This window comes from Pseudopipra pipra, chromosome 25, assembly GCF_036250125.1.
Source record: "Pseudopipra pipra isolate bDixPip1 chromosome 25, bDixPip1.hap1, whole genome shotgun sequence".
Classification (NCBI taxonomy): Eukaryota; Metazoa; Chordata; class Aves; order Passeriformes; family Pipridae; genus Pseudopipra; species Pseudopipra pipra.
Window position 1 is genome coordinate 5473446 of NC_087573.1, and position 27519 is coordinate 5500964.

General features: G+C 51.2%; 2 protein-coding genes across 2 annotated transcripts in view; one reads left to right on the top strand and one right to left on the bottom strand.

Annotated features, from left to right (window-relative positions):
- Window positions 1-17206, top strand: part of LZTR1 (leucine zipper like post translational regulator 1) — a 34945-nt gene extending 17739 nt beyond the window's left edge. The window contains exons 10-20 of the mRNA XM_064636025.1: window positions 2234-2344; window positions 3525-3617; window positions 4553-4648; window positions 5698-5881; window positions 7714-7883; window positions 9698-9854; window positions 11184-11310; window positions 12391-12540; window positions 12746-12851; window positions 13547-13627; window positions 16401-17206. Coding sequence (XP_064492095.1) covers window positions 2234-2344; window positions 3525-3617; window positions 4553-4648; window positions 5698-5881; window positions 7714-7883; window positions 9698-9854; window positions 11184-11310; window positions 12391-12540; window positions 12746-12851; window positions 13547-13627; window positions 16401-16517 — 1392 coding nt within the window. The 3' untranslated portion in view covers window positions 16518-17206. The remainder of the gene's footprint in view (window positions 1-2233; window positions 2345-3524; window positions 3618-4552; window positions 4649-5697; window positions 5882-7713; window positions 7884-9697; window positions 9855-11183; window positions 11311-12390; window positions 12541-12745; window positions 12852-13546; window positions 13628-16400) is intronic.
- A 2029-nt stretch (window positions 17207-19235) lies between these two features.
- On the bottom strand, window positions 19236-27466 carry RNPEP (arginyl aminopeptidase). Its single transcript, XM_064636026.1, has 11 exons — window positions 27050-27466; window positions 26467-26607; window positions 25040-25188; window positions 24370-24486; window positions 24015-24250; window positions 23098-23211; window positions 22359-22471; window positions 21909-22017; window positions 21090-21314; window positions 20363-20505; window positions 19236-19502 (listed from the first exon to the last, which is right to left on the bottom strand). The coding sequence occupies exons 1-11, from the start codon at window positions 27449-27451 to the stop codon at window positions 19338-19340; spliced, it is 1914 nt and encodes a 637-aa protein (XP_064492096.1). The 5' UTR covers window positions 27452-27466; the 3' UTR covers window positions 19236-19337.
- Window positions 27467-27519: the final 53 nt, after the last annotated feature.

Below are 27519 nucleotides of genomic sequence, written 5' to 3' on the forward strand. Positions count from 1 at the left end.
GAAAAATAATTGTCACAACGTCCCATTCAGATAATTGGAGTTGAACATGATGTGACTGGCAACTGTGGTCTTACTTTGTTAAATATTCAAGTGGTTTGTGTTTGTTTTCTGGCACCAGTTGTTGCAAAGCTGTAAGGCTTTTTGATTGAAAATAAGGTAGTTGTTAAATACAATGGCAGCTTTTAAAAACCAAATACTAGAGAATTTTGAGAATTATAATTAAATTCAAAGCTAAAATATTATTTATTTAAAAAAAAAAAAAAGATGTGGAAAATGACCTGAATAAGTCTAAAGCAGGTGAGCTGCATTTGAGCTCTGACAGAATGGTTCTGTTTTGTTTGGTTTCAGTGGCAGTTAGTTGTGAGAAGGATGTTGCAGTACAGCTAATACCTGCCTGCCTGGCTGTGTGGGAGTAGGTCTGGGCAAGCAAATTTCATGTTTTGGGATAAGGCTGGAGCTCCAGTTGATAAAGGTGACAGATGTATTTTTAACCCACCATAATATGGTTGATTATTTCAATCAGTACATCTTATTTAGTTAATGAGATTACTGCAATAACGAGCAGAGGCCACAGAAAACAGATGATATTTGACAGGGATCTCATCCTCTTTCAAAGAGGTATCGAACAGGGGCCAGGCAGGAATGTACTAAGAGATCAATGTTGTTCCATAATCCTCCCATTACAGTATTTATTAGCACCAACTCTGAAGTTTCTTTGATATAGAATCCATGAAACATGCTGGAGACAGAAGGCATCTTGTTCATCCAGAGGAATCCAGATGGTGTGTTTAAATGGGCAAATGTGCTTTTTAAGGTGAGCAAATCTGTGGTTTGTACATCTGAGAAAAACACCCTGGTCCTAGTTACTGGCTGGGGGATTGTCTCCTTAAAAGCTGTAGTCTGAGGAAAAGAACAAGTCATGGAAAGTGTGGTGAGTAACAGGCTAAATGAGGCCGTTGTGTGATGCTGTGGTGAGAGGGGTGAGTCGGTGGGAATGGGAACTGCCAGTCAGCATGGTTTCCTGGAAAATCTGCCTCTCCAGATAAACATAATCTTGTTTCATGTCTGAGTTTACTTGAGTGGTGTCTATAAATATGTACAAGAAGCAAAGATTTCTTATACCAGAGGGCTTTTTATTTTGTTGGCAAAGATTTAATCAGATTTACTGCCTGGAAGACAAAACAAGACTGATCAAACTAAGGGGAAAAAAAGAAGTTTCTCTCAGCACTTGCAGCCTTTCTGTGAGCTCTCAGTGAGATGTGCTGATGTGATCACATACCTTTGTGTAACCTCAGAAGTGGGTAGAAATGCTGTGGTCTGTCCTCTGCAGGAGGGTCACGGTGGCTTCAGCTTGCAGCAACTCTTCCCGTGTCAAAAAATCATCCCATGCTGCAGCTCCAGCGTGGGGTATGTTGCAGGGATGGGGCCATCCCTCAGCCCTATAAATAGCTGCAGGGGGGGGGGCTGTACTTTCTGTGGAGCTGGCAGGATGGAGACGTGGCTGTGGCTCTGAGGTGCCAGCTCTGCCAACAGCTCCAAGCTTGGGCTCCTGTTCGGAATTGGGCTTTGCTGGGAAACCTGAGCCAGATGGTTCAGCCCTTCAAGCTGTGGGGGAGGCAGGCACTCACAGGCCTGGGATTCAGTCCTGCTGAGGTAGATGATCATTTACCTTTCAGGTTCCTGGCAATATTTGGAGTAAGCTCCACACAGTAATCACATTTGCAGAATCTGCTTATTTCTGGAAGCACGTTTTACTTTTTTATGTGAAAGTTGACACTGAGTTTAGTTTTGTAAACGATATATTTTGTAACTGTCATGATATGTAGAGTGCTATGTAGGTACCATTATGGTTAGAAGGTGCAGGGAGTGGGTGTTCTTCAGTGTGACTGGAAGGTATGTTCTAGACACACTAGGAAGCAATCTTGAAATATAATAGATGTGAATCTCAGGGTGCAAGTGTGTGTATGACCTCAGACTACATCAGTTTGGTGAGAACATGCTGCTGATAACGCCAAGGTTTGATCCCTGTATGAGCCATTCACTTAAGAGTTGGACTCCATGATCCAAGTGGGTCCCTTCCAACTCAGAATATTTTGTGATTCTCTGATTTTCCCTTCTCACTGCTGATCTGTTAAAAGCAGATCCTTTTTCTTGGCAGAAGAACAGGCTATGATTTATTCCCTCTCCTATTTTGCCCTTTTCTTTTTGCTTATGCCCTGTTTTCTCTCCCCAGTTACCCAGTGGCAGACTCTTCCACGCAGCAGCCGTTATCTCAGATGCCATGTACATCTTTGGCGGCACAGTGGACAATAACATCAGAAGTGGAGAGATGTACAGGTTCCAGGTAATTCTCTGAGAAACATACTCACATCCACACCAATTCCATGGGAATCCTTCTGGCTCTGGCTCTGGCTCTGGCTGTGGAGTGTCTGGTTTGGCTCACTGTGAGCTCCACGGCTTTTGTTCCATGTCCTTCCTGCAGGCAGCCTCTACATTTCAGATTCAGCTGCCAAAGGTCAATATGTGACTTTAAAATCTTTTGAGAAATGTTATCTGGACAGACATTTTGGTAAGGTCAAGCTCTCCAGTGCTTTCTAAAGTCCTAAAGAGATCAGGACAACTTAATTTGACAAGTCATTGGAAAGTGTAGCAGATGGGATTTGCCAGGTTGTTTCTTTGAGAATTGACTGTTCCTCTCCATATTCTGTCCTGTTCAGAGCTCTGAGGCAGAGCATTTTGTACTGAGGTTTTATCTCCATTCAGTACTCCCACTCCCAGCCCCCAGGAACCATGGGAATAGAAGATTTTAAATTCAAGGTAGTCACACCAGGTCAAATCCCACCTACGCTGAAGTTTATTTTTATCACTTAGACAAGTCCTGAGAGCAGGAGAGACTCCCAGCTTCCAAATCCTCATATCAGGAAGTTGTGATGAGACAGAGTTCTTCTATGTTCCCCTTTGTTATCTGTCCTTGCCCTCACCATGAACCCTTGCATGTGTTTGGTTTGCTTGTTACATTCTACTTTATGTACTACACTGGGGTTGGGTTAATAAGAAAATCCAGTGATAGTAGATGAAACATGGGCACTTTTGGTTATAGAATCTTGGAATCTCCTGAGCTGGAAGGGACCCACGACGATCATCGAGTCCAACCCCTGGCCCTGCACTGACACCCCAACAATCCCACCCTGTCCCTGAGAGTGTTGTCCAAACACCCCTTGAGCTCTGTCAGCCTTGGGGCTGTGCCCACTGCCCTGGGGAGCCTGTGCACCCTCTGGGGGAAGAACCTTTTCCTGATATCCAACCTAACCCTCCCCTGACACAGCTCCAGCTGTTCCCTCAGGTCCTGTCACTGCTCACAGAGAGCAGAGATCGGAGCTGCCCCTCTACTGCCCCTCGTGAGAAAGCTGCAGACCCCACTGAGGTCTGACCTCAGGCTCCTCTTCTCCAGGGTGATTTGAGATTGGAAGTTCATATAGCCATTGAAATTAATTCTATCTTCTGTGGGGTTTTATTTTTTTCAGTTTTCTTGTTACCCTAAATGCACTCTCCATGAAGACTATGGAAGGCTCTGGGAAAACAGGCAGTTCAGTGACTTGGAGTTTGTTTTGGGAGAGGTGAGTAAAATTTATTGGAAAGGTGCCAATGGGGGTGTTACTGTGTGTGTAGTGTTTGCTGGGAAAAAGCAAATTGTGCAATGGTTGTGCCAGAAACCCTGGGAATGAAGTTTTAAAGAGCAGCATCACTGGTGAACTGTCTGCCCGGTTTAGTAAGTTGCACTAATCCAAATAAATTTTTAAAGCTGCAAAGGAGAAGAAACTTTTAAACTGAGAAGGTCTTTGGGTCACTGACTTAACCTGAATTTATCAGAGCATGTTATATAGAGTTGCAATATAAAAATACACCAATGACCTCTGTACTCCCAGGTCCCAGTTGCCTCCTGGGAAGAGCAGGTCAGTGGTTTCCAGACCCATTATCATCTCAAGAGCCATGAAACAAAATAGAATGAGAAAAAGTCGCACAGGGGAATGATTCTCGAGTAATGAAAACAGTCTAAAAATTTTACAAAGGACAGGTTTCCTGAAGAAAAACATGAGAGATTTGAACCTACCTGCATTCCTTTTGGAAAAAAAAAAAAATTGGAAAAAGCTTTGCAGAGCTCAGAGAACAGATCCCCAACATCAGGGGAAGTAGATTATGGAGAACAGTAGCAAAAACCATACTGCTGTTTTGAAAAGGGAAAATTAAATTAAACTGAAAATCAGATGCAAGAATAAGAAGCTGTATCTGTGATGCTGAACCTACACAACAGCTTCCACTCAGTGAACGTTACACAGGCTCTTCCCAAATGGTGTTTCCCATCAGCCTTTGGGGAAGTAAGTGTTGAATTTCATCTGTATGTGCAGAGCAGATGCCAGGCTGCCTTTGATTCTAACTTCAAATGTATTGTAACCTGGGGTTCAGCCCAGGTTTCTACAACCTCTGCCATCTGCCACCACCATGTGATTTGGGGATAAAAGTTTCATGTGTTTTCTGCCTTTGCCTTTGGCAGAAGGAGGAGCGAGTCCGAGGGCACACCGCGATCGTTACCGCTCGCTGCAAGTGGCTGAAAAAGAAAATCATACAGGCCAGGGAGAGGCTGAAACAGGTGAGTATTTTGGAAGTGTAATAACCTTGTGGCAAGGTAAGGCTTATTCTGCCCAGGTTTGGGAATAAGGTTATCAGAGAAAGGTTATCTGCTGAGACAGCTGTAGGACCGGAGCAGCATCTGATGCTAAGGTGCTCTTGAGCAAGTCAAATAAAGAGGATCATTAGTATTAATGGAGACTACTGGATGTGTGTCAGGAGTGTAATATGGAGGAGCCAGAGTTAATCCAGTTATCTGGATTTGGCAGTGTGGTTCGTGGAAGCTCTCGTAGCTGTCTGAGGTCTAATCTTGTGGAATACCCCAGGGAGGTGTGTGTGCCCTTCCCTCTGGGGAGGTAAGAGCTGCGTGTCATGGGGATGGCCCACAAGATCAGACAGATTAGAGAGAAGGAAGGCAGTGCTAAGGGTTTGAGCTGCCTCTGTTCCCTTTAACCTTCATATTTCCTGACTTGTTCCAGAGCTGAACCTCTGGTGCCTCTGATCATTGTCCATTAATTTTAGCTACGTCCAGCTTTTCAGCAGCAAACATTTAATGGCTCTTGAGGAGGTCGTGGCACACAAGCAGCAGTAAGACATGTGGATGCCTCACTGCCCCTTAATTGTTTTACAACCAGAAAGGCTGTAGGGAAAGGCTGTCAAAGTGAAACTTAAAGTAACAGAGTGGTTTAAAATACTTTTGTGTAGCATTTTGAGCTCTGATTTTGCGAGACAGGGTCTACTCCCACCTCTCCCTTCTTCACAGAGCGATGCTGTTCCTGCTGTGGGCAGAAATGTGAGCTCAGTGCACTTCATGCCTCCCTTGCTCTGACATCTTGCTTTTGAGCTGTATCCAGGAGCTCACTTGTGTTCTGATCCATGTGTGTCACAGGATATGGAACAGCAAGTCTAAGACATATGAATTCCTTGTCACCTTGAAGATAATCCTAAAGCTAAAGAGACCCTGGGTCTTGAAGAATGTGGAGTCAGGAGAAAGCTCCTCTGGTTTGATGGTGACCTGTGTGAGCTGGCACAGCCTTGTGCCGTGTTTGAGTGGTTTTTCTCTTTCATTAGAAATCAAAGCAAGACATTGAAGATGAGGGACACACGACGTGCCAGAAGGATGGGATTGGTGGGAATGTCAAGCTGTGCCGCCTGCAGCCGCTGCTGGAAGTGCCCATCCGAGAGGCTGAGGCCCAGCCCTTCGAGGTGCTCATGCAGTTCCTGTACACAGATAAAATAAAGTACCCCCGCAAAGGTAGGGGCAGCAGGGTCAGGGTAAAGTAACACAGGCACCCAGGGGCAAACATTTGTTTTGAGACAGCAGGATCAAGCATTTGCAGATGACCAGTCCCGTTCTGAGCACTCAGTTACTGATCTGAGATTAAAAAAAAAAGCACATTTCTATCAGAGCATACTAATCATGGGGTTTTTTTCCCTAATTATTTTTAAATATTAAGGAAAAACAGGTTCTTGATCATTCCAAAAGGTGTAAGAAACCTCAAACAAACAAACAGAAATATTGTGGTGTTTTGAATATCACGGTATTCTGCCTGGAAGAACCACGTATCCTGGCTTGGCTTATTTCCTTTTTCTGCTATTCTTTTGATCCGTTGCAAACTGAGCCCACACAGAAAGGCAGAGCAAGTCAGTATTTATCACCTCTTCAAAATGCCAATCCAAAGAAATGCCTCAAGAAAGGAAAAATCCATTTGATGCATTAATCGAAGTTCTTGGAGCTAAAAACGCTTGTGGGCTGTGAAGTAACAACCAGAGATCTCTCAGTGCCCACACAGGAAATCCAGATCCTGGCTGTGTGAGTGATGAGGGCTGTGGGGCCATGGGAGTGGGGCTGGATACCATTGGATACACCAGGAAAACTTCAGCTGCTGGGGCTGGGGAAGCTGCAGAAGGGCACAGTGAGGTACAGCTGTCCTAGCACTGAGCTTTGCTTCAGCTTCACTCCAGGATCTTTCATTTCTGTAAAGGTGATTCTCAGAAAAGGAATGATTTCTGTGCAGTTGTGCCAAGGCTTTCCTGCAAGGAGGCCTGTCTGAGAATGATCCCAGTGAGTGGGGATGAGGGAATCTGTTCCTTGGTTTCTGCTGACGTTGCCAGGTCCCTCTCTCTGCTGTTTGCTGACCCTCAGCACCCCTCACCTCGGGACAGACTCAGACCGAGGGAAGGCTTGTACCCTTGATCTCTTCCCATTGTTACAGGCTTCCCAGGCAGCCTGCTCCCCTTCCCCCAGCTCATCAGAGATTCTTGCTGGCACTTCCCTTTCTGCTGGGATCCTCCAGTGGCCTTGCCCTGCCCATTTTTATTCCTAGTTGCTCCTCTCAGTTCAGAGAGCAGCACCTTGGGGAGCCATCCAGAGGCTGAGCTAATGGAATTGGGCATGCTTATCAAATGGGATTTTCCAATTAGACACAGGGAAGGCACGAGACATGCAAGAGGGCTTTTCTCTATTAAAACGTAGTTAGAGCAGATGGGCAGAGATCTCCTGTGAGGAAAGCAAAGACTGTGGGGGATTATTCCTTGAGTTGGTGTGCCAGTAGCCCCACTGCAGTGGTCTGGAGAGTCCCCAGTGCCCCTCTCTCACCTCAGCCCTCTCTTCTAGACCGGCTACAGATCTGTGCACACACAAGCACAGAGTGATAGCACAGAGTGCCTTCACCAGGGCCTGTCAGAATCAGGGAGCTGGTTGCTAATACTGTGTAAAACCCAAGGACTCTGGCAGGGCTGTTGGCAGCTGGGCACTGTGGGAAATTGGGCTGCAAGCTCCAGAGCTTGTCAGGGATTTTAGAGACTTCACTTTCTTTTGAGGGTTTTAAAAAACTGTGGTCCAGATTGTCACAAAATCTTTGTCCAAAAATCCTTCAGGGTGGCTGTTGAGTGCCTCAATTTTGAAACTCCTTTTTTCAGATTTTATCTAACCAGGAGAGGAATCTTTTCTCTGTAAAAATACTCCAGTTGCTGACCATTCTTACCATTCCATCTGCGCAGGTTGACGTAAAAAGAAATAATTTTGGAAGGGCTCCTCTTTTTGTTCTGTGAGCTCTCCCGCAGTTTTGTCTCTTGCAATTTCAGGGCACGTGCAGGATGTGTTACTCATTATGGATGTGTACAAACTGGCCTTAAACTTCAAGCTCTCTCGACTGGAACAGCTCTGCCTTCAGTATATCGAAGCATCCGTAGATCTGCAGAACGTGCTCATTGTGTGTGAGAATGCTAACAAGCTTCAGCTGGATCAGCTAAAGGTAATCACATTCTGCATACAAAGTAACTGATAAGAAATTTTTAAAAATAAAATTTATGTAAGTAATGTTTTGCCGGAGCTATCAGCTTTTGCAAATTCATCCTTCCTATAATTACCATTACTCGAGTATATTTAGTGCAGGTTGTCCTGCAGTGGCTCGTGATATTTTGTAGGTTTTTTTCACTAAGTGCTCAATATTTTTCCATATCTGCTTTGTAGAATGTCAAGGGCAGAGTGACTTTGGCTCTTCGTCAGTTCACTCTCGCTGCAGCAAGATGGAACCAGTGCATTTCCTGGTCCCGCTGTGTTATAAATACAGAGTCTGGAGGCAGGTTCTTTCCCCTAGGGCTGATGGAAAAACTGAATTCTGTTCTTGGGCCTTTGATCTGAAAAACAAAATGTGCCTGTGATTCTCCATCTCTGTGTGGTGGGTCAGGGGCTTTTGGGTGTTTGCTGACAGTCAGGGTAGAGTTGATTCCCCCGGCTGCAGCCCAGGATGTGCTGGGCTGGGCTGATCCCACCACAGTGCCCAGAGCTGATTCTGCTGAAGCTGCAGGGAGGCAGCTCCTGCCCCCAGTCCAAGGGCCAGAGCAGGACCACGCAGTGCCTGTTTGATGATATTCAGGCTGTGCATACCAGTGACTGTATTGCTGGCAGCTGACAGCACAGTGAGGCTGGAGAAACCAGTATGCACCAGCACTTCCTCAGGCACTTTGCCTGCACTGAATCTGGGGGAGGAAAGCCATCCAGGAGGACAGCAGCAGAGTCAGCATCACGTATGTAAATGCTGGCACAGCCTTTGGTGCACAGGGCTGTGGTGCATTGCTGCCCAGAAGCACAAGCATTGGTGGTAATAATCTCAGGTCAGCCAGGTGCCCCCACGTGCCCTGCCTGCCTGGGGGGTGACAGGGGCTCTTCCACACAGCTCCAGTCAGTCGGGATCATCCTGAGCTGGTATCCTGTCTGCTCAGGTGTGTGTTAGTCCTCGTGGGTGGGTCCTCTGCAGAAGTCTGCTCATCCTGACAGATCCATTTGGATCTCAGGTGAAATAACCTGGCAGAAAACAGGAAGTAGTAACTATTCTTTGGGTGAATTTGTACCCACCTTATGGTGAGCTGGTGTAGATTGTGTTTATTGCTTATGAAAGTGTACTGAGGGAAAGCCTTGGTTCACACTGGCAAGTGAAGTGCCCTTTTTTTGTCTCTAGCTGTTCAGCATTAGGTCTGGTTCATTTGTCACCTTTCCACCACACTGATTTTTGTAAGAAGTTTATCACACAAGAGCCTGCCAGAGCTCTCGAACTGTTTGCTGCCTTCATGTAAAAGGTTCAGGCAAAACCTACACAAAGAATCCTGCAAGCTCTTTGGACCCTGAATGGATAGTGTCAAGAGTTAAGATCTCTTCACCCTTCTAATTAACTTCTGGTATCTAATTATGTTAAGAATTATTATGAGATAGCAACCAATCTTCGTTAGCTCCGTGAGGTTTTTGGTGCCTCCTGAGATTCCTGTTTTAGAAAGCTTCGGAGCACCTAAATGGGAAACAATTAAGTTCTTCCTTGTTAGTATTTCTAGTCCAGTTTTTCTAGGTGCTTAGAACTGTCCTGATTTCCATGTTCAAGTGGGACCCTACATGGTCACTTAGGAAGGATAAAGATATTATGGTTTGATGGTTCCAGCTGGAGGATCCACATGGAGGGTCCTAAGGAAAGGATGGCTGATGGCACATGTAACATGGTCACATTTATGGGATACTTTAAGATGACTTCAAACAATAAACCATAAAATTTTTAATTATTACTGGTGTGTTTTTAAGGAACATTGCTTGAACTTTGTGGTGAAGGAGTCCCATTTTAATCAAGTCATAATGATGAAGGAGTTTGAGCATCTCTCTTCATCCCTCATCGTGGAGATTGTCCGGAGGAAGCAGCAGCCTCCTGTCCGAACACACTCTGACCAGCCGCTCGACATCGGTAACTTCCATGCTTTATGGAGGAATTATTTGGGCTGCTTTGGCATTGCTAATGGTTTATTTAGCCTGAGAAGCAGCCTGGAAAACAGCCCACTGCAGGCCACCAGTTCCCAGTTGGGATGACTGTGCTCAGGCTCTTTCCCAGACTGAGACAGGGTACGACAGTTCTTTTTTCATTTAGTTTTGGTCAGAACAGTGTCCCATCAAAGCACATGAGAGGCCACGGGAAATATAGTCATGTTTTTGCAGTAAACCATCCTGATCCTGTTTAGAGAGATGAGAGAAGGAGCAGAAGGGTGTAAAGAATGACCCAAAAAAAGGCAGTGGACAGGCAGTGTAAGTGGCTGGAGGGTGACAAAGGTGAGTGGGGAACTGGCCTGCTCATAAGTGTTCATCAAGGAGGACCAGGAGGGAGGAGGAGGATCTTGTGAGTAAGGCACTGCTCTATGTGTGTGTGTGTGTGTGTGCATGTGTGTGTGAAAGGAACAAGAAATAGAGAGAAGACAAAGATTTGATTTACAATTCTGTCATGGAATTCATCAAGGACTGATTTGGGACTAGTTCTTACTCAACATTTTAGCATTCTGACATACAAAGCAAGGAATGTAAAAATGAAATTTTCTGGGGCCACAAAGTTCAGGGGCATTGGCAGTATTGGTTTAGAATACTGCAAAAAATAATTGGGAACTGGAGAGAAAGAGGAGGAAGCCAGTCCTTGAAGGTTGGGTAGAAGGGCTTTGGCTGGCATTTGTCCCAGGCAGGAGAGAGGCACCAGTGGGGGAGGTGGCACAGTCACTTCCTGTATCCAGAGCTGGAATGGTGTGAGACCCAAATATCAAAAACTGAAAGATGAATTTTGAAAATATGAGTGAGTTTGAATCAGACTTGAATGTGCTCTGTTTCTGAGTTATTGTGTATTTTCAAAGATTGATTAAAATATTGGATAAAGGAAACCTTTATTGCTGATTTGGGATTTTTCATTAAGATACAAAATTTTATATTCCTCATGGTTGGAAATAATGAAAAGGGAGGGGAAAAATCAGATTTCGTATCTACAGAGAGCACCTCTCACTGTGGCCACAACTGGTGTTTGCTGTCAGGAACAGAAGGCAGAGCTGGCAGGTTTGGTTCCAGGATGGGCAGTAGGGAATGGGTTGTGATGGGGAAGGATGAAGCTCATATTGCTCTAAAATTATGAAGAAGGGCTTAACTGAAACTCAGCCCAAGGGTGCCAAAGGAAAGAGGGTCTGGAGCTATGGCTTGGCCATGTATTAGTTCAGCAGTACCTGGTCACTTGGAACTGTCTTTATTTCCTCACGTTCCATTTCAGGAACGTCCTTGATCCAGGACATGAAGGCTTACCTGGAGGGAGCTGGGACTGAATTCTGTGATATCATCCTGCTTTTGGATGGGCACCCAAGGCCAGCCCACAAGGCCATCCTGGCAGCCCGCTCCAGGTGAGCCCTGTTCCTGAAGCTGGAACAAACACTGTGTGAGTACAGTGCCATGCTGGGTAGTCTGGGCTCAGCTGGATTGTTTCAGGAGACAGGGAGGAACTTATATATCTGCAAGAACTGTAAGAGGCAGCTTTGCTCAATGAGCGTAATAAGCCTTTAAGCTATAGTGATTAACTTTTTTTTTCCATTTGATACCCAGCAGGGAAAGATAGGAGGAAATTAAAACTGCAGAGATTCTCCAGAGGATGTGTGAGAAGCTGCACTGCAAGACAAAGAATCTGTAAAATCACAGGAAGGGAAAAAGGGTGGAAAACATAAGGTGGTTTCTGTGAAGTGGAAAGCAACAAATGTCCACTGAGGTCAGAAGGAGCCTTCTGACTGTGAACATTCATACTGAATCATGTGGAACTTGAATTTCTTTCTCTTACTGATATTTAAGACCGGTTATAAATAAACAACAAAAAATGGTGCATAACAGAGTAGATTGTTCCCATACTTTATGCAGAGACAAGGAGTTCACCTTGCTGAAGGTGGGACTATTCTCCCTCCCCAGGACATGGGTGAAGTGGCTTTGTCCTGCACTTGTGTGTTCTGTGGACCTGCACCTTACATTCTGCCAAACTTTAAGTGTTCTCATAAAATCTCTATTTCAAATACTGTCACAATTTTTTTCCAGTCCCAGTAACAATATTCAGTATTAGTTACCGTGGTGTTTTACTAGAAGCATTTTACAGCTCTTAAACTAGCCCTGATGATTGGCAGCCTGTAGATACCGAGGAAATTCATAATACTTTAAGCTCTCTGCTGGGTCTTATGCAAAGTAGGCAAAAATCAAAGCACCACGTGTCCTAGTTTTCAAGAAACAGATGAATTTCAGGTAGTGCTGATGGTAATTAAGGGGATTATATTTGGAGTTTTCAGTGGCAGACATATATGAAAAAATAATTTAGCAGTGTTTTTGCCCAGGTTGTCAACTGAATTTTCTGCTCTGGGAGTTATAGTTGTGAATTGCAGCCTTTGAACAATACTGGCTAAAACTATCTGCAGAATGTGTTACATCAGTTTTATTTTCCTTTCCAGTTACTTCGAAGCCATGTTCCGCTCCTTCATGCCAGAGGATGGGCAAGTGAACATTTCTATAGGTGAAATGGTTCCCAGCAAGCAAGCATTCGAGTCCATGCTTAGATACATCTACTATGGAGAAGTGAACATGCCTCCTGAAGACTCCCTGTATCCTTAAATCTGAAGGAACTGAAGGATCTGTCTGAGTGCATGTCCAGCAGGTCACCTTCCTTTTGCTTTGGATTGCCCAGCACAGCGTGAGAGGAGGGTCTGTCAGGGTGACACTAACAGGTGACACTCCTGACAGGGATTTGTGTTTGCCATCAGTGCTCTTACCTTTGCTTTGTGGTTTATTCCTCAATGGGATGAACAGGTACCTCTTTGCTGCACCTTACTACTACGGCTTCTCCAACAACAGACTCCAAGCCTACTGTAAGCAGAACCTCGAAATGAATGTCACAGTGGAGAATGTGCTCCAGGTAATTGTCCCCAAGCACTTTAAGTAGTCACTTGTTTTAGAGGAAAGCCAAGGGGTCTGGTCAAGTGGGTACCCCCAGTGCCAAGTCACTGAGACTGCCGAGCCCCTTCCAATGGCAGTGGCACGTGTGTGAGAGCCCAGCCTTCAGCAGCATTGTTCCTTACCTGATTTTTGTGTCACTTCTGCTCCTGTGCTGTGCTAAAGGGTTCAGCAGGTACTGCTCACCTGGCTCCTGCTGAGCTCCTCATTCCCCATTGCAGAACTGTTTCTAAAGGCCTTCTTAAGATTCACCGTAAGCTCAGCACAGAGCTGCAAACCCTTTTTGGCAGACATTTCTACCAGGGCAAGTGGGGATGTGCAGGTGACATTAGTCTTGTTTTATCAGTGATGCTGATGGGAACTGGGAGTGGAGTTTGAGCTGACAAGAGATATTGTGTGGTAAGAAAGCCCCCAGTGCCAATGCCAGCTCCTGAACCCTCTGCAGCACGAGCAGAAGCAATTCCTGCTTATTAACTCCTGAGGACTCCATACATTTTAAATCCAGGGCTTATTTTTGAATAGTTCAGAAAAGATTCAGTTTGTAATGCAAAATGGAGATGTTTCCCTGGCTCAGAGGAGTTTCCTGCTTTGCATCAGGGCACTGTTTGTGCACCTGAGCTGTGCAGAAGGGAAATCACATCGTTGCTTCTGCTCTAGATTTTAGAGGCAGCTGACAAGACCCAGGCCCTGGACATGAAGAGGCACTGCCTGCACATCATCGTCCACCAGTTCACCAAGGTTGGTTGCATCTTTTCTGTGGCTTTTGAGAGCTGCTGTCCTCTGTCACTGCCTTGGTTAAAGACACATTAATAGAGGAATCAGTTTAATTCTTCCTCGTGTGAGACAGCTGAGAGCTGGCTGCATGTTGCTGACAGGACTGCTGGGCACACTTCCCACACCAAAAATAAATGAAAGACTATAACAGCCTAGTCTGGAAATGTGAAGACCTTCAAAACCAGTTGTTACACAAAATTGCTTCCATTTCCAGCTGTTAATTTTGTGCCTTGCCCTCGCTGGGTTGGTATGTAACAGGATAAGTTTGTTGTATACTGAGGGCACAAATCTCTCCCTACTAGCAGTTATCAGTGTGCTGTTTATATTTCTCTTGAAGTGTTCTCTGTCATACATGTTATATTGTCATGTGCTCTAAAGTAAGTTACCATGTCCTGGCTGAGCTTTCTGTAGTTCCCATGTTCAGCAGTTGGACTCGGTGGTCTTTGAGGTCTTTTCCAACCTTAATGATTCTGTGATTCTGTTTTGGTATGCAGGATGATGCATTAGTGGCAGGAAAGGTCAAGAGCCTGATGTGCCAATACTCCTGTCCTCACTTGAGAGAATAATGATGTTGTCGTTTAGTTGTTCCTGTAAAATGTGATCCCTCCGTGAGAGTTCCCCAGCATGTCACCAGTTCATTGCACAACTCATTAGCATTGTTGAAATGGGTAGGTGAATCATAGAATAGGGATTTCTGGATGCTACACACTTACTGATAACGATTCCCTAGTTAGTATTCAAGTAGCTTGCTCTCCTTTGTATATTTAACTCACAATCCTCCTCTGGGGGAAGGAGAGCTCTGCTACATCCTGTTAGTGTCTGGAGAGGAGACAGGGAGGTGTTCAGACTCTTCATTAAATGCCAAAGTTGCTGGAGCATGACACATTTTACATTCAGAAGTAACTGAAAATGCATAAAAAGCATTGAGAGTGGAGCCAGCATCCAGAAATCACTCCCAGAGGAGAGTTACAGCTCCTGCCTTCCTCTTACCTGTTTTCTTCTGGCTCCATGAGTCCTTTGGAGCAGCCCAGTTCAGCAGGGATGGGGAACAGTCACTGTGAGGTACGGGACATCCCTGGGGTTTGGGGTCACTGCCTTGCAGCCCCTGAGGGCTGAAATCTCAGTCTCACTTCCCAGTGAAGGCCACAGGAAGACAAAGGGGTTGGTGTGATTGTCCCCAGAACATACTGGGGGGAACGGACACTGTGACACTTAGAGACCAGCAGTTGGAGCTTGAGGCCTTTCCTCAGCTGTACTTCCTCACCAGAATGTGGGGAAGTGTTTTGTATTTAAACTGTTGACTGGTAGAACAGTTTTCATCAAAACGTGGCTGGAAGAGTGTCAAGCAGATGTGCACGAAGAAATCTCAATTATGCAATGTTTTCCCTTGGCCTGAGAGGCCTCAGTGTGTGATTTTTGGCCTGGGCTGGGTGACTCGGTGTGGCTGGGCACGGACACTCGGTGCTGTGCTCCTGGGCCAGCCACGGGCTCTGAGGGGGATTTGTTCTCATGCACAAGCCTGATGGGTCACCGGGGCTCAGGCAGGCTGGGGGCTGTGGCTGTGGGATCTCCTGTTCTTCCAGCTTATTTAACGCTGTTCTGGATTTGGCCTGTTCAGGAGCTCTCCCCACAGCAGGAACGTTACTGAAGAGCTGTTCCCAGAGGTTCGCTGCTTTGGGTGACGTGTTTTGAGGCTCTTGTGTGTCAGTGTTGTGCAAAAGCCCTAATAAATCTGCTGTTGTGATGTGTTTGTAGTGACACCCTGATCTGTTCCACAGTGCGTGCCTGGGGGCAGGGGCAGGATTCCCAGCAGTGCTAAGGGGGTTCTCTCTCCCTCCCAGTCTTGGCAGACCCTTAGTTTGAGGGTATTGCCACAAGCACGTCCTGAGCTCTTTCTGAAAGCATCCACGGCCATTTCCTTCCCTCAAAAGATGCACGTGATGTCCTTATCACAGTCCAGCTCCCCAGAGCCAAGGTGATAATCTCAGCTCAAGTAATTTGGGCTGGATGAGTGGATGGAGGTAATAATCTGAGCTCAGGTAAGGCAGGCTGGGTCTGGGCACAGTCTGCCCTGTGTGTGTGTGAATGCCTCTAGACCGAGGGGTTACTGGCTTCTTACCATGAGGTTGTGGAGAAGGAAGGAATGTGCAGAGCTCCTTTTTGCTAACAGTTGAGCTTCTGAACAGTCTAAAAGCAAGAAATTTGTTGTAGATTCTCATCAGTCTGATGTGGTGAGGTTTTTGTTGGCGAGTGCTCCAGTGACCTGCTTTGACTGCAGGAGGAATGCCAGCAGAACCAGCATGGACACTGAAAGCAGCCTCTCCTCAGGAGCACAGGAGTGAAGAGATCAGGCCCTGAGTCTTGTTCTCAGTGGAAACACAGAGACCTTAGGACTCAGGCTGTGCTGGTGCCCAGTGTTGCTGTCAGGAGAGTGCTCAGTTGGTGACCAGCACCGGGTCTGTCAGTACCAGCAGAGGGGCAGTGCTGGGGGTAGGTTCCACCTGCTCTCCATTCCCAGCCCTCCACACAGCAGGCTGAATTTGGTTCTAAACCCTGACTGGGCCCTGCTGTCTGTTCCCTGCAGCCCAGCCCCACGATGGATCTCACACCACCCATGCCCAGCCTGACTCGCTGACCTTCCCATGGGCGTTCCAGGGGGAAAAGGCTGATACATCAGCTGTGATTTGGGGAGGGTTTTAATTTCTTCCTGTTTTTTTCTGTTCTGTTTTCCTTGAAGGTCTCCAAGTTGCCAAATCTCCGCTCACTCAGTCAGCTCCTCCTCCTTGACATCATAGACTCCTTAGCTACCCACATCTCAGACAAGCAGTGTGCGGAGCTGAGCGCAGACATATGACATGCCTCGGTCATCCAGCTTCTCCTTTGCTCCTCAGAAACACTGGCACTTTTGAGCTACCTCTCTGGTTTGCCATTCTGTGCTGAGCTGCTTGTTGCCTGCACACTTCCAGCAGCTCGGAGCAGCAGGGACAGCTGAGGTGCTCTCCGGGATCTGCTGCGTTTTTATCTCTGCGCAGGGTTCGGGCTTTGTTACATTTGTTACCCAAATGTAGAACTGAAACCATCGCAGAAATGAATTAGTTCCACGTGGTTTGGGGAGTTACTAAGTTCATAATCAAGCCCATTATTACTTTCATACTGTAAAATCGAGCAGTCATGAGAGTCACTAATCCTTTGAAACACAATATTTAAAGAATACTATTTAAAGAGCTTCAGCTGACCCAGCCGGGGGCTGTAAGGGGAAGTCAGACGGAACAGAAGTGGGAACGGAGCACGTGGTGTTCACAGGGGGGACTGCCCTCAGACCAGAATATAGTGACTTTTCAGAGACTCCGTGGTGTGGATTAACAGATAAGCCCCTGTGCAACTGCCTGGATTGGTGGGCTGTGGGAATCCAGACCTGTACTCTACAGCAGGTCAGACTGGCAGATTACAGCAGTCCTTTCTGACCGTCAAATCCATTAATCCTGTCTCGCTAAGCCTTTCTAAATCTATTTATTAATAAAGAATTAACATCTCCTCCTGGCATTTCATGGCTGACTTGGCTTTCATTTTGGAAAAAATTAGGCAAAAAATGTTCCGAGCTTGATGAAGGTTACGTTGTTAAAAATAAGTGTGTTACATCTTGTTACCAATTTTATACTGAAGTGTCTCTGAGCCGCTGCCTTTGCAGGAAGGTGAGTGAAGGCAGAGTGCCCTTCCCAGCCCATGCAGGAGCAGCTGCAGTTCCCTTCCAGCCCCCAGCTCCATACCGGATGCTTCCCATGCTGCAGAACAGAGAGGAGAGGAGCTTCACCTCTCCCCACTGCTGGATGATGTTGGTTGGGGAGCACCAGAGAGCTGGTGTTGGTGAAGTGTCTGCTGGTGGAACTGTCCTAGCCCTGCCCAGAGCTCCCAGGGCAGCCCCGGGAGGGAGCAACAAGCTGGAAATCAAGACCTTGTCCTGTCTCCAGCTGCACAAGGGGGCTGCTCTCTGCTTGGCTGGTGGGAATGGCTGGAGCACTGGAGGATCCCTTCCAAGCTGTGCAGCTCCCAGCCCCTGCATTCCCACCCTTGCAGCCAAGATTTTCATTCAGTGAAGCAGTACCAGTTGTGAGCTCCTCTTCAGCATCCCATAACAGACCTGTGTGTGCTCCGGTGTGCCGAGAGCACTGCAGGCAGTGCAGTGGAGAACGTGTCACTTATTTAATCCAAGGGAAGTGCTTTAGGGACTACCCAGTTTGTCTCACTGGTGGCTTGTTCAGGTGAGACAGACCAGACATGATAGGTGCTTTTGAGAGCCAAGGGCACCTTTTAAACCAGAGGGTTTGTTTCCAGAGGTAGTGAAGTCTCTTTTCCGAGGTCACGTTAATTGTATCAACATGCTCTGTGTTCCCTGGGAAACCAGATCTGCAGCTGGAGAAAGGTTCTCCACTGCAACTTCTAAAAATGGTCCAAGTCATTTCCAGCAATGCTGATCCACTAGAGGACACCCACTGCCCAGGAAAGCCTCATTCTCTCGGGCCAAACAGGCTGGTTTCAACCATGCCCCCTTGACTCAAACTTCTCAAACTGTTTGGGCTTTGGAGCTCCCTCCTGAGCCAACCTGTAAGGAAAAGTGCATGGTAACTGCGGGTGTCTTGGCTTTGGGGGTGGTTTGGGCTGAGTCTTGGCTCTAGAGACCACAGTGGGGTCAGAGATTTAGTGTTTGAAAACTTGTGGCCTATTGTGATTTGCTCCTGGGCTGCTGTTGTGCAGGGTGCTGAGATCGTGCACACCCCCCCTGCCAAGAGGACACCCCGAGTTTCTTAAGGGATTGCAGGATGGGAGGTGGTGTAGGGGTCAGCACACACTGTGGGGGTCATGTGAGCTTTCCAGGGCAGTTGGGTGTTCTTGTTATTGCCACCTCAGGGGCTTTTACGGCCAGCAGGCTCCCTGGTGTTCATGCAGCCTTGGGCAGTTTTGTACTGGAATTTTGGGGAGTGCTCATATCCCTATCTTCGATAAGGAATAAGGAACAGCGTGGCTGTCCAGCTTTGTCTATTCCCACAGTCTCCACAATATGTAGGCCACACTGGCGCTTTAAACCCTTCAGGGGACAGCTGGGAGGAGAGCAGAAGCACCCCCTTCCCCCACCCCACCGTGAGCCCCCACGTGCTGGGGTGGGGGGCAGGTGCCACGGCAGGTGGAGAGCAAGGAGGAGAAGCAATGCCCAGCTCCTGCTCTGCCTGTGCAGCACCCCAGAGCACTGGAGCCAGCAGGTCCCAGTTTTGCCACCCTGCACCAGGTCCCCATGTCCCCACTGCCACACAGGACCTGGAACAGCTTGGCAGGAACTCAGAAAGGATTGGTGTGGATCAGGGCCATGGGCTTCTCCAGCCCTGCAGGCAACAAGGCCAGGCCTGTCCCTCCAGTGCCAGCACCAGGAGAAGCCAGCAGTGTCCCAGAGTGCCCTGCACAGCCCAGAGCAGGGCTGGCAGGGTCCACTCCTTGGGCACCAGCCTGGAGCCCAGGAAGAGGAGCAGGGAGTCACGCTAAGGCAGCCCATGGCTCATGGGGAACAGGAAAAACAAACAGAGAAAAAAAATTACACATTTTAATAAGGAAATGTGCAGTGAGGGGGAGGCACTGAGGTCCTGCCACTGGGAACACAGGCAGAGGGAGCGGAGCCCAGGCTGCCTTAGGCCTCTGCCACCTGCAAGCCCAAGATCTTCTTCACATAGTTTTGGACGTTGACGTGGAGCTGGGGGGCCGTGGCAGAGAAGGTCTCCATGGCCAGGGCCCGGGTGGCCTCCGACCCGCCCCACATGGCCCGGTACAGGGGCAGTGTGTACTTCTGCTTTCCCTGTGGAGACAGAGGGGGGTTACACCCCAAACTCCTCCCTGGATCCAGGGGGGTGAAGCCCCAGGAGCCCCACATCCCCCCTGTCCCCAGCACGATGCCTCCAGCATCGCCCCACTCCTGGCCAGGGAGAGAGCACACAGGAATAGCAACAAGGTTGTGTGTTTGATCCCCGGATGGGCCATTCACTTAAGAGTTGGACTCAATGATCCTTGTGGGTCCCTTCCAGCTCAGAATAGTCTGCAAAATATCTGTGAATGGCACAGTGGAACTGCGTCCAGCTCTGGGGTCTCCAGCACAGGACACGCATGGACCTGAGGAGGCCACAGAGATGCTGCAAGGGCTGGAGCCCCTCTGCTCTGGAGCCAGGCTGGGAGAGCTGGGGGTGTTCGGCCTGGAGAAGAGAAGGCTTCTGGGAGACCTTAGAGTCCCTCCAGTGCCTAAAGGAGCTCCAGGAGAGCTGGAGAGGGACCTGGGACAAGTGTCAGGAGTGACAGGACAAGGGGGAATGGCTTCCCACTGCCAGAGGGCAGGGTTATTGGGATATTGGGAAGAAATTCTTCCCTGTGGGAGTGGTGAGGCCCTGGCACAGGTTGCCCAGAGAAGCTGTGGCTGCCCCATCCCTGGAAGTGTCCAAGGCCAGGTTGGACGGGGCTTGGAGCAACCTGGGCTAGTGGAAGGTGTCCCTGCCCATGGCAGGGGGTGGAAGGAGATGAGTTTTGAGATCCCTCCCAACCCAAAACCATCCTGTGGGACTGTCGTGAACAAGAGCTAAACCCTGGCCCTCTGACACCCTGTGCCCCATGCCCATCTCTCCCCACTGGCACACTGCTGGGCACAGCCACCCCTGCCCAGGGACAAACCTGGCTGTGCAGGAAGTCCTTGACTTTGCTGTACTCGGCCTCCAGGTTGTTCTTGAGGACGATCTGACACCAGCGCAGTCGCAGCTCAGCGTTCTGGGCCTTGGAGATCTTGGGGTACATCTTGCTCAACCTTTCCACGTTGCCTGTGAGAGGGGAGTGCTCACCATCCCCATGGGGCTCTGTCCCAGCTCCCCACCCCTGCTCCCAGGGAACCCTGTGAGCCCATCCCAGCTGTACTGAAAATCCTCTGGAATCCTCCCAGCCTTGGTCAATCCTGGACCCTCCTGAGGCCTCCACACCCCCAGCTCTGGAGAACCCCATGCACTTGCTGACTCTGGGCAGGAGGATGCCCATGTTGGGCCTCCCAGGCCATGCAGCTCTGCAGAGCTACGTGCCAGTGGCTTGGGAGGCCAGCACGAAGTGGGGGGAGATCCCTCAGCAAAGAGGTGACATGGGGAGGTGACAGCACAGCCGAGCCAGGCTGGGGACAGCAGGGTTCCTTCCTGCCACTGCACACATCCCCATACATCCAGGGACACACCTCCCCGGGCTCTCCATCCCCCACCACTCCGACTGAGGATTCCCTGACACCAGGACCCGCACAGAAATCGGAGATGGGCTGATGGCCACACATTCATGTGTCCCACTGACATGTCCTCATGTCCTCAGCCATGAGGCTTCACTGGGGCTTGTCACCCTGGGTCCCCTTTGGGCACCTGGCCCTCACCTTCGGGCAAGGGGGATTTCTGCAGGACCTGATCCAGGAAATAGACCAGCTGGTACGTCCTCCAGCCCATGATGTCCACGGCTTCAATGGCCTCCATGTTCAAGCCGTCGGCTGCCCAGAGCTCTGCCAGCTCCTCTGCCGGCTTCATCAGCTGCTGCCCCGGCGACAGGTCGGGCAGGTAGGGCGGCCAGCCCGGCGTGTTCAGCCAGCGGTCAAACTCAAACCCTGCACCAAGGTGGGAGGGAGAGCTGGGAGCAGTTCCCTGAGCCCCACACCAGGTGCCTTCTCCCAGGGCGTCCCCAGCACCACCAAACTTGCCCAAGGACAGTGACCACCAGAGACTAACGGGGTGAGGCTGTTCAACCACCCCGGGCTCAGGGTGTGCTTGTGGTTATCAGCCCTGTTGCTGCTGGCAGGATGAGCTGGCTCCAGCATGGAAAGCCCCTGCCAAGCCTGGATCTCCAGCAAGGCTGGGCTGAGCCCAGGGCGGTGGCTGGGCCTGATCCCAGGGCTCACCAGACTCACCAGGCTGAGTCATGGAAACCCCATGAAACAGCACTAGAGCGCAGAGCAGGGACTGGCTTTGGATGGAAAAAGAATCAGGCTGAGCTGGCACGCACTCAAGCCTGGGCTAGTGCCTGATCCCAGCTGGCCAGTGCCCTGCCTTTTCTGTCAGAGCCAGGGCCAGCAGCATCTCCAGTAAAACACACAAAGGGACGTGCATGGGGTCTGCAGGGACACGGGTGGGTCTGACACCTGCAGGTGCCGGTCTGCAAAGTGGCAACCCCAGTTCTCTGGCCAGGACAGCACTGCACTGACCTGGGATGGAGTCCACACCCTTCTTCTTCAGCTCTGGGAAGTACTCCAGGAAGAACGCGAGGGTGTCGTCTGCGGTGATGCTCTGGAACTTGAACCGGTTCACGTAGGCCTGCAGGGACAGACAGGGGTGATGCCAGACACACTCACCCTGGCACTGCTGCCCAGCCCTCCCTTGCTCCATCTCATCGAGGAGCCCATTCGAACCCCCGTGCCTCACAGGGGCTGCCCAGCCCTTGGGATACCCTTGAGCACTCTCAGCACCTGCTGCCAGCACAAGGCCAGGCTCTGTTTTCATCTCATTCCCCTGCTAACATTTCTGTTTCCCTCCTCCTCTTCCTCTCCCCAGCCACCCTGATCAGCCTGTCCTTCCCAGGGTCCTGCTGTGCCCTGGCTTCCTGCTGTGGGGTTTTGGAGAACAGTTTTGGAGAACTGGTACCTCGTCCCACCCACCTGGAGGAAGGCATCGAACTTGCTCTGGTCGCCCACCAGATGGGCCAAGTAGCTGACAAAGCAGTACCCCTTCTCGTAGGGCGTCTCGTTGTACGTATCATCTGGATTGATACCTAGAAAAAGGCAAAAACCCCTCAGAAACCCTCTGCCCACCTGCAAAACCACGCAGCCCTGGTGTGCACCAAGATTCCCCCTTCTGAGCTGGGTGCAGCCCGTCCCATCCCACATCACCCGGGTCCCATCACCCACGCCAGTTTACTGCCAGACATGGAACACCCAAGCAGAGCACCCTCACCCCAGCCCTTGCTGTCCCCCTTCCCTGGCAGCAGCAGGGGCGCCCCACACACCTGGCTCAATCACCACACACCTGCCCCACACACCTGGTCAATCACCACACACCTGCCCCACACACCTGGCTCAATCACCACACACCTGCCCCACACACCTGGTCAATCACCACACACCTGCCCCACACACCTGGCTCAATCACCACACACCTGCCCCACACACCTGGCTCAATCACCACACACCTGCCCCACACACCTGGTCAATCACCACACACCTGCCCCACACACCTGGCTCAATCACCACACACCTGCCCCACACACCTGGCTCAATCACCACACACCTGCCCCACACACCTGGTCAATCACCACACACCTGCCCCACACACCTGGCTCAATCACCACACACCTGCCCCACACACCTGGCTCAATGACCACACACCTGCCCCACACACCTGGCTCAATCACCACCCGCAGCTTGTTGAGTGGATGGTCCTCCCCTGTGGCGTCCATGTGCTGGCGCAAGAGGGCCCTTCCTGTGGCAGCCTCCAGGCAGGTGTAGGGCAAACCTGGGCAGAGACAAGCAGGAGGCGTTCAGGGACCCCGACCAGACCCCTGTGCACTGTGATCACAGTGGGTGCTGTGACAGGAGAGAAACAGCATCAGCGTATGAGCTGGGAGAGGAGGAGACCAATAAATACAGCACTGGGACAGCAGGGCTGCAGAGAAGCATGGGGCAAGCCAGCCCAGGTCACTGAGAGGTTTTTAGAGCCACTTAAATTCACCTGGATGCAGTAAATGGTGCTGGGACACTCGAGCTGCTGGACAGGACTGTGAGTCCAGGGGGAGCTCGGGGGGCTGGTATCAGCTCCACAGGGGAGCTGAGGGAAGAAAAGGAAGGGGAGGCTGGGCAAGGACACAGCGTCCACATCCCTGGCAGGGGCTGAGAGGATCTGTCATCTCAGAGTGAAGGCAATTCTGCTGCCAGCAGAAATCATAAAATGGTTTGGGTTGGAAGGAACCTTAAAGCCCACCTCATTCCACCTCCTGCCATAGGCAGGGACACTTTCCTCTAGACCAGGTGGCTCCAAGCCCCATCCAACCTGGCCTTGAACACTTCCAGGGACTGGGCAGCCAAGCTTCTCTCAGCAACCCATTCCAGTGCCTCACTACCCTAAGAGCCAAGAATTTCTTCCCAATATCTAACCTAAACCTACTCTTTTTCAATTTACAGAAACCTCCATGGCATTTGCAGCTGCTGCCCTTCCCCTCTTTCAAGATGCAGCATTTGGAGGGACGCCCTGAGCCCTGAGGGCACAGACCACAGACCCACACAGGTCTCAGCAGCCCTGGGCCAGGCACGGCCACGCACCGTAGACCTCGGTGGAGATGCGCCTCTGGGCGTACATGGTGAAGCCCTCGTTGAGCCAGAACTCGCCCCACGAGGCGTTGGTGACCAGGTTGCCGAACCAGCTGTGGGAGATCTCGTGGATGATGACGTCCACCAGCGAGCGGTCCCCGGCCAGCAGGCACGGCGTGACGAAGGTGAGGCAGGGGTTCTCCATCCCACCGAAGGGGAAGGAGGGTGGCATGAACAGGATGTCGTACCTGCCGGGGAAGGCTTGGCTCAGACCTCCCCCCTCCTCCTGAGGGCAGGGCTGGGGATGGAGGGACACTCCCTCCCCAGCCCTGGGGAACCAGGTCCTTCGGGTACTTTCCAGCCATACCTGCCCCAAACATAAGGTCCAAAGAGTTTCTCTCCAACCACCAGGAACTCCTCAATCACCCCATCGTACTCCTTCTTGGCAGCCTCGATCAGGCAGGGCTCGGCCCAGACACGGCTCCTGGCCAAGCATGGAGAAGAGGAAGTTTAACCATTAGGGGACTTTCACCCTGTTGCTTCATCAGACAGAAACTGCACAAGTTTATTCCACAGAAAAATATAAACCTGCTGATAAAGGCAGCGAAAGAGGCTGACAGTGCAAACTGCTGTGAATTTCTTTCCTTGTCTGAATGTCAAAGGGTTTTTATATGGCCATGGTGGCAGGTGAGAACTTGAAAAAGCATCAGCCTTGTGAGGAGATGAGGACCCTCCGTGCATAGGGACCCACTGCCCTCATTTACATGTGGGATAAGATGAGCAGAGGCAGAGATACCCCCAAAGATGAGGGGACGTGGCACCAAGGCTTCTCACTTTCCAGAGTGAGAAGGACCCTCACCCTCAGACCCACAGTCTGGTGACACAGACAGGGACTGACTGGGTCATGCTCATGGCTGGTGTCTCTGCACTCCAGAGCCCCACGGAGCAGGGAGAAGCAGAAGTGCCTGCCATGGGAGCTCCATCATGCAGCTCCCACAGCCAGGGATAGCACTGGGGTCTCCTCTTGAGCCCCTTACCTTGGGCCAACGTCAGCAGACACAATGTCTCCGACAACCAGAGCGATCAGGTAGGAGGGGATCGGCTGGGACATCTTGAAGACAAAGGTATTATCCTTCTGCTTCTCCCAGCTCGTGGCACTCATCACAGCCGTGAAGCCCTCGGGGACCTGGACACGTGGATAAAAACATCCACAAGATCCATAATGTACAGACTGGGAGGTCAGCTGACCCAGTGGGGACATGTCTGATGGCAAAGGTGTCCCAGCACTGAAGGTCCATGGGCACTGCAGGTTTTGCGGAGCGGAGCAGAGCAGGAAGGCCCCGAGCTCCCACCCGGGATCCTGGCTACATCCCTGCAACAAGCATCACTCAGCTGAGTGCAACACCAGGACACCTGGAGCTGCCCCACGAGGTGCCAGGAGATAAGGAAATGCTGAAGCTGCAGGTGTGGAAGGGCAGAGGATGCAGATCCCAGAGCTGCAGGCTCCCCTCCCGGTTCTTGCACAACAACTCGTTTTTCCTGTTCCAAGCCAGCACAGAACTCGTGGCCGATCCACTGGCCTGGGCTGAGCCCAGGGTAACTGATCCAGTGGCCCCCATCCCAAAAATGGGGTGAGCTACACAGTGAATAAAGTTTTTTTGGTACAGAGCATCAGGCTGGGGGCCTGTGACAGCCCAGCCCCATGCTCAGCCTGTGGGGTGCAAGGGGTTCTGCCAAAGTTTTAAGGAGAGAAATTAGAGCAAGAGGCAAAATAAATCAATTCCAGCATTGCCAGCTGATGCCACCCCATGCCATTGGCACTGGATTGGCATCACACAGCAGCTTCCCTGGCCCACAGCAGGCCGGCACACCAGAGTGGCCCAGTGCTGGTGTCACCACGTGCCCACCCACAGGCAAGGAGGGAACCTGGATTGTTTAGTCCTGTCTTTGGGGACCAGCAGCTGCTCCTTCCATCCTGAAAGTTTGGCAGCCCCAGCACCACCACCAGGATCCAGCACAGCCCAGCATCACTGCCCTCCTCCAGCTATGTCCCCCCAACTTGGCTCGTCCCAGTCACGCTCCTGCTGCTACAAATGCCAGGAGTGGGAATCCCGCCAGCCTTGGGCTGCTATGGGGCAAAATTAGGGGTTCTGTGATAATGAGAGGAATTTCTTAGGGAAATGCAGCAGTATGAGGAGAGCAGAGAGGTTAAACAGTGAGTTGATCCCAACAACTCAATGATATTTTGGCAGCAAGCATCGAGTATTTTGGTCAGCTCCCAGTCACACACACTGTGGAGCCCAGCAGTGCGGCTGGGGAGAGGCAGGAGTACCCCTGGGCTCTAAGGTCTGCCTGAAGCCTTCTCTTCTCCAGGCTGAACAGCTCCAGCCCTCCCAGCTTGTGTCCAGAGCAGAGGTGTTCCTGCCCTCAGAACAGCTGGGGCAGCTCCCAGGGCTCCCCTTACCTTCACGGTGGCTGAGTAGGTGAACTTGACCGAGGGGGTGTCGAAGCAGGGGAAGAAGGACCTGTTGAGCACAGCCTGGCCCTGCGTGTACATGTAGGGCTTCTGCTTCCCCGCTGTCTGCTCGGGGGCCAGCCAGCACACCTGGGTAGGGACAGAGACCCCGCTGAGGGGCTGCTCCCTTCAGAGGGAGCTGGGAAGGGACTTCTCACTGGGGGAGCTCTGCCCACCCCAGGCCTGGTGTCCCCTGGGTCCTCCTGCAGTTCCCCCGGGGTCTGGTGGCCCCCAGCCCACACCCGGTGTCCTCCCCCTGCACCCAGTGTCCCCTCCATCCCCCTGTCACTCCTTGGGCCCTGTGTCTCCTCCCCCCGGGGCCGGTGTCCCCCTGCTCACCCTGGACGAAATGTAACCCGCTGTCCCACCCTCTCCTCGGGCCCAGTGTCCCCCCATTCACTCTGGACTCAGTGTCCCCGCTGTCCCCCCTTCTCACCGGGCCCGGTGTCTCCCCCCTTCCCCCTGCCCTGTGTCCCCCCGGTGTCCCCCCTTCCCCCGGGGGCCCGCTATCCCGCGGTGTCCCCCCGCTCACCCCGGGCCCCTCGCCCGCCTCGTAGTCGATGAGGAGGGTGAGCAGCTGCCCGGCGCGGGGGGGCTGGGGCAGGGTGATGTGCAGGGCGCTGCCGTAGCTGGCGAAGGGCCGGCTCTCCACGGGCAGCGCCTGCCCGGCGGGGTCCCCGGGCCCCCCGGGGGGCGGCAGGAGCGCCGCTCGGCTCACGGACAGCGTGGGGTGCGCGTCCAGCCGCAGCTCCGCGCCCGCCCCGTCCCGCTCGCAGCGCAGCTCCAGCCGCGCGCGGCCCCGCACCCGCCCCGCGCCCGCGGCCGCGAAGGACACGCGCAGCTCCAGGTCCAGGTGCCGCAGCGACCACGGGCCCGCGCTGCTCGCAGAGGCCGCGTCCCGCACCGGGGCCACGGCCCGCACCGGGGCCGCCATCGCCGCGCCGGGAGGCGGGACCCGCCCGCGGGAGGGACGGACCGGGCGGGGGCGGGGACGGGGCGGCC